The sequence below is a fragment of the Dipodomys ordii genome, unplaced genomic scaffold (assembly GCF_000151885.1).
Source record: "Dipodomys ordii isolate 6190 unplaced genomic scaffold, Dord_2.0 Scaffold1, whole genome shotgun sequence".
Lineage (NCBI taxonomy): Eukaryota > Metazoa > Chordata > Mammalia > Rodentia > Heteromyidae > Dipodomys > Dipodomys ordii.
In genome coordinates this window covers 62,620,496-62,625,911 of record NW_012267217.1, presented here as the reverse complement: position 1 = coordinate 62,625,911, position 5,416 = coordinate 62,620,496, and the positions used below count along the sequence as shown (strand labels likewise).

Genomic DNA, 5,416 nt, shown 5'->3' with positions numbered 1-5,416 from the left:
AAGGAGACACCATGTCTTTAAACCGTGGAACTGAACAGCATCCACCGAGCCCAGCCCAGGCCCTACCCCCAGATCCACCATCTGCGCAAGTCCGCTCTGCAGTCATGTACAGCAAATCTACACGTTTATTGTTCTGTTCTAGAATGTGCTTTTTCCTCAGTGAGCTTTCAGTCAATCCAGGATGCCCACCTCCCCTCGAAAAAACAAAACGAGACACACACACACATACACGCATGCCACCCTCCGACCGGGAGGGAATCCCTGGCCGTCAGTCTCTAACAAATATTGACACAGAGGAGGAAAAAGCATGTTGAAATGTATTAGAATCAACCTGTACAAAAAAAAAGTTAAAATATAACCTGAAACTGTTCGAATTCTGAAAGTCTAGTCAAGTCCTTCTTCTGGCCAGGAGTACGGTGTCATCACGGGGCTGTGAGTCGCCGGTGAGGCGGGGAGGGGGGGCAGAGCAGCAGAGTCCTTCGCCAGACCCAGGCCCCGCCATGAGGCATGGAAGATCTCGCGAGAGCGGATGCTGGCAGGCAGCCCCGCGAGGCTGAGCAGTCAGAGGCCGGGAAGAGTGGCCAGCAGAGAACATCGGGCTGGGGGAAACAACTTCTGCCATCTGGGGGACCCCCAGCTCCCTCCATCGGTGCTCAGATACCAGAGGTGAGTCAGCCAGCACTGCCCACTGACGACAGATTGAGCCAGGCTCAGAGAGGCTGAAAACCCGCAGGTTTAGTAAACATAGCCCAGCATCGCGTCCCTCCACAGCCTGACTGAGAGCTGCCCACAGGGCTAAGGCAGGAGACGGACCAGCGCGAGTGGCTTCCTGGCTAGAGACGCCTGCACCATGGTGGGGACAGTGGAATGGGGGCTGGAAAGGAACGAGGTGGGGCCTCCTCTGCAGCCATCCCCAGGCCGGGCAAAGCTGCCTCCGGCTTATGTGCTGAGCAAAAGAACACAGAGACAAGAACCTCCTGCAGGGAAGGCGGGCAGGCCGACCCGTGAGGACGGAGGATGGCATCCGTGGAGCCCCTGAGTCTGAAGGGAGCATGTGGAGAGGAAGGGGTGGGAGGAGAGGAGGGTGCATGGTTGGTGGGGAGGTGCTGGTGAGGGGGGTGGGCGGGTCTGGCACTCACTGCAGGTAGAGAGGGGAGGACAGAGGCTCTTGGTGTCCCCTCCCCACCTGCCCCAGCCAGCCCTAGTGGCGGCCGGAGACCAGACCTTTCACTTTGGACATCTTCTTGGTGGGCTGCCTCTGCTCGGCGTGGGGGGGGCACTCCCGCTCAGCCAGCTGCTGCTCCATCTCCTGAGCCGACGATGAGGCGGTGGCTTTCAGTGTCTTCTTGATGTTGGTGACCTAGAGGGGGAAGCAGGAGGGGGTCAGCGCCAGCACTCACAGTAAGGAGGCCGCTCCCCAGCAGGATCGGGGAGGACCGCGCGGGGCTGCCGCAGGGAGACCGAGATGAGTCCCGCGAACAGTGGAACAGTGCTTTCTTGGTCAAAACAGGCAGAAGTGGTCCGGGTGACAGGCAGACAGCAGCGGCTGCAACCCCCACAAAGAAGGGATGATCCGAGCATTCTGGGCTCTATGACCGCCACGTGCAGAGGCACGAATATCCTCACCTGAGCACAGACCACACAACCCCACCATTCTCTCTGAACAAACAACTAGAAAATAGCATTCTGACAACGGGCAAATGAAGAAAATGTAAGAAGACACTTGCAAATGGCCACACGTGGTAAAACACAGCGGAGATGCGGGCACGGAGGAGGCTGAGGCAGAAGGACAGCGAGTTGCAGGTCAGCCAAGGCCACACGGTGAGACCAGCCAAAAGTCAAATGACAAAAAGCCGGGGACCAGTGGCTCACGCCTATAATCCTAGCTACTCAGGAGGCTGAGATCAGGATCACAGTTTGAAGCCAGCCCAGACAGGAAAAGCCATGAAGTTTTTTGTTTTTTTTTTTTTGGTTCCGGTCATGGGGCCTGAACTCTGGGCCTGGGCGTTGTCCCTCAGCTCTTCAGCTCAAGGCTAGCGCTCTACCACTTGAGCCGCAGCGCCACTTCCGGCTTTTTTCTGTTTGCTTATGTGGTGCTGAGGAATCGAACCCAGGGCCTCAGGCATGCAAGGCAAGCGCTCTACCACTGAGCCACCTTCCCAGCCCCAGCCATGAAGTTCTTATCTCCAATAAACCACCAGAATACTGGAAGTGGCGCTGTGGCTCAAGAGCACTAGCCTTGAGCTGAAGAGCTGAGGGACAGCACCCAGGCCGAGTTCAAGCCCCATGACTGGGGGGGAGGGGGGTAGAAGGGGGATTATTTTCTTTCAGTCAATGAAGTAGGGACTCAAAAAATATCTAAGCAACTTCTGAACACTTTTCCGTTCTGACACAGATTCTCCATGCCATCTGGTACTACTGCATCACATGTATGCAATAGTTTTCAAAGTAGTTCCCAGTCTGGTTTTTGCTGGCTGACTGCACAGCCCTGTGCTCCCCTCATCCTGGGTAGTGCCTGAGGAAGATGCTACAAGGGAGTGCTCTAGAACACGGCTGTGCACTCCACACTGCTCAGCACTGCTCTAAGGGCAGACTACTACAGGCTATTAAAGTTCAGAGCTTTGCAGATTTTGTAAGATTTGCATAGCTTTTACTGAGGCTCAAAAAGTTTCAGATTTCCCCTGTACCTGGCAAAATCCTATTCAAGGAGGCTGAGAGCTGAGGACTGCAGTTTGAAGCCAGTACAGGCAGGAAAGTCTGTAAGATTCTGACCTCCAATCATCCACCAAAAAGCCAGAAGTGGAGCTGTGGCTCAAGTGGTAGACTGCCAACGTTGAGTTAAAAAAAGTTCAGGAACAGTGCCCAGGCCCTGAGTTCAAGTCCCAGTACTGGAATATACACGTACGCACACATACATGCACACGTACACACGTACCTACACACACACACACACACACGGTTTCCAATTCTGAAGGGCTTTAGGATTGAGCTTTTCAAATCCATTAAGGATGCTCAACCTGTATGTAATACATTCTGAAAAGTGTACTAGTTTTTACTGGCACTAACTGGATATAACCGGGATTGAATTTGTTTTTGTAAATCTGTTTTCTTTTCTAATATAATAAGCACACAGTGAGCACCTTCTGTATGCTTCTAGCATCCACACTTGGTACCACTCAGACCCAATGGGAAACATCAAGGCTATAAGCTCTGCTTTCTCGTCCTGTACCAGTCTAGTCCAAGTTTCCTAGAAGACTATTAAATCCACACATTATTTTGACTTGTGGAGGGGGCCATGGACTTGGCCTCTGATTTCGTTCCCTCAAATATAAATCTTAGCGCCATCTAGTGACAGCAACAGGCTCTGCCAGCATTCAATATCATTAACACTTCAAGCCCCCAAAACCCCAGCTGCCAGAGAAGGACTTCCAGTGCTAACCAAGACCAGGGATTTTTCCTAAAGGATCTGTGTGTTACCAATGCAGATGACCAGGATATAAAGGCTGCAGCCTATGTCCAAGAAGCCAAAAGTGTCCTCACCAACCACACTCACAACCTACCTTCATCTTACTTCACTCACTGAATTTTTCCCTTTCTGATTGTGTGCTTAAAAAATTTCTAATACAGGGCTGGGAAGGTGGCTCAGTGGTAGAGCGCTTGCCTTGCATGCATGAGGCCCTAGGTTCAATTCCTCAGTACCACATAAGCAGAAAAAGCCACAAGTGGCACTGTGGCTCAAGTGGAAGAGTGCTAGCCTTAAGCTGAAGAGCTGAGGGACAGCGCCCAGGCCCAGAGTTCAGGCCCATGACCGACAAAAAAAAAAAAAAAAAGTTTTTAATACACATCCATTTGTTTCGAAGATAAACGAACACCAGGCACAAAACCTGTGCAAAGGAAGAACAAGGTACCCCCAAGATGGAAGCAAAGGCTCTCTTCCTCCTCACCTCTGCCTCCACCTGCTGCTGAGTCCGGTGGTGGTGCTCTTTGTACTGGTTGGCTCTGAGAACCTGCTGCTCGATGCCCAGCAGAACCGCTTCACAGCCATCACACCTGCAACGGGAAAGCAGCCCTGAGCAGCCGGGACGCTCGGCGAGTCTTTGGCCTCAGGACACCCCCTCACAAAGGCTTCCCAGCACCTTATGGGACTTACTTTAACACCTCTGACTGCCCCCCCTTCCAAAAGATCAACTGATCTTTTGTGTAATACAAAACATAAAAATGGTGCTTTGTGGGTAGTTTCTTGAGACTGAAGAAGGAAGAGAACTACAGATGGCACTGAATAGTCCCTTTCCTCAACAGGAGGCTAAAAAGCCTCCTATTTGGGGACTTGCCCTTTTCCTCAAAAGTTGAAGTTTCTTTTAATTGCACACACTCCTACTCTTTCTGATTTTCCTGTTTTTATTTTGAAATTAAAAAAAAAAAGTTTGCAGGGCACTGGTAACTCACACCTATAATCCTACATACTCTAGAGGCTGAGATCTGAGCAGAGCAGTTTGTAATTAGCCTGGGCAAGAAAGTCTATGAGACTCCTAACTAACCACTAAAGATATCAAAGTGAAGACACGGCTCAAAATAAGTTAAAAGACAACATCCAGGCCCTGAATTCAAGCCCCAGTACAGTCATAAATAGATGGACGGACAGACGGAATACTGTAAGCTGGGCACCAGAGACTCATGTCTGTAATCCTTGGCTACTTAGAAGGCTGAAAACTAAAGGATCATGATTTGAGGCCAGCCTAAGGAAACAAAGATTACTAGACTCCATCTCCAAATTAACTAGCAAAAACCAAGGCTGGAGATATGGCTCAAGTTGAAGAGTGCCAACTTAGCAAGTATAAGGCCCTGAATTCATTCTTTTTGTTGGTGTTGGTGCTGGTGATGGGGCTTGAACTCAGGTCCTGGGCACTGTCTGAGCTCTTTTGCTCAAGGCTAGAGCTCTACTACTTTGAGCCACAGCCCCACTCCCAGTTTCCTGGTAGTTAATTGGAGATAAGAATCTCATGGACTTTTCTGCTCAGGATGGCTTTGAACCTCGGTCCTTAGAACTCAGCCTCCTGAGTAACTAGGATTACAAGCGTGAGCCACCAGCACCTGGCTGAGGCTCTGAATTCAAACCCCAATAAAGCCAATAAAAAAGATCCAATACTGGATTCAATACTGACTGTACATACTTTGGTGTTTTTTTGGTATTGCTCAACACAGTAATTCTGTTCCAACCCAATGCACCAATAACTCAATAGGAATTATACAAATCTACCCTGGTAAGCACCCTTAGACAGGAGTTTGGATAATTCCTCCTGGCCAGCCATTGGGGACTGAACAGAGAAAACTGGGCATGGTCAATCATGTATGGGGATCACACTTCAAACAAAAATCTGTACATATTCAGGGCTGGGAAGGTGGCTCAGTGGTAGAG

General features: G+C 50.4%; 1 protein-coding gene across 1 annotated transcript in view; it reads right to left on the bottom strand.

Moving 5' to 3' along the window:
* Positions 1 to 298: 298 nt before the first annotated feature.
* Cops7b (COP9 signalosome subunit 7B) overlaps positions 299 to 5,416 on the bottom strand; it is a 45,563-nt gene continuing 40,445 nt past the window's right edge. The window contains exons 5-6 of the mRNA XM_013012534.1: positions 3,945 to 4,050; positions 299 to 1,360 (exon numbers count right to left, since the gene is read on the bottom strand). Coding sequence (XP_012867988.1) covers positions 1,202 to 1,360; positions 3,945 to 4,050 — 265 coding nt within the window. The 3' untranslated portion in view covers positions 299 to 1,201. The remainder of the gene's footprint in view (positions 1,361 to 3,944; positions 4,051 to 5,416) is intronic.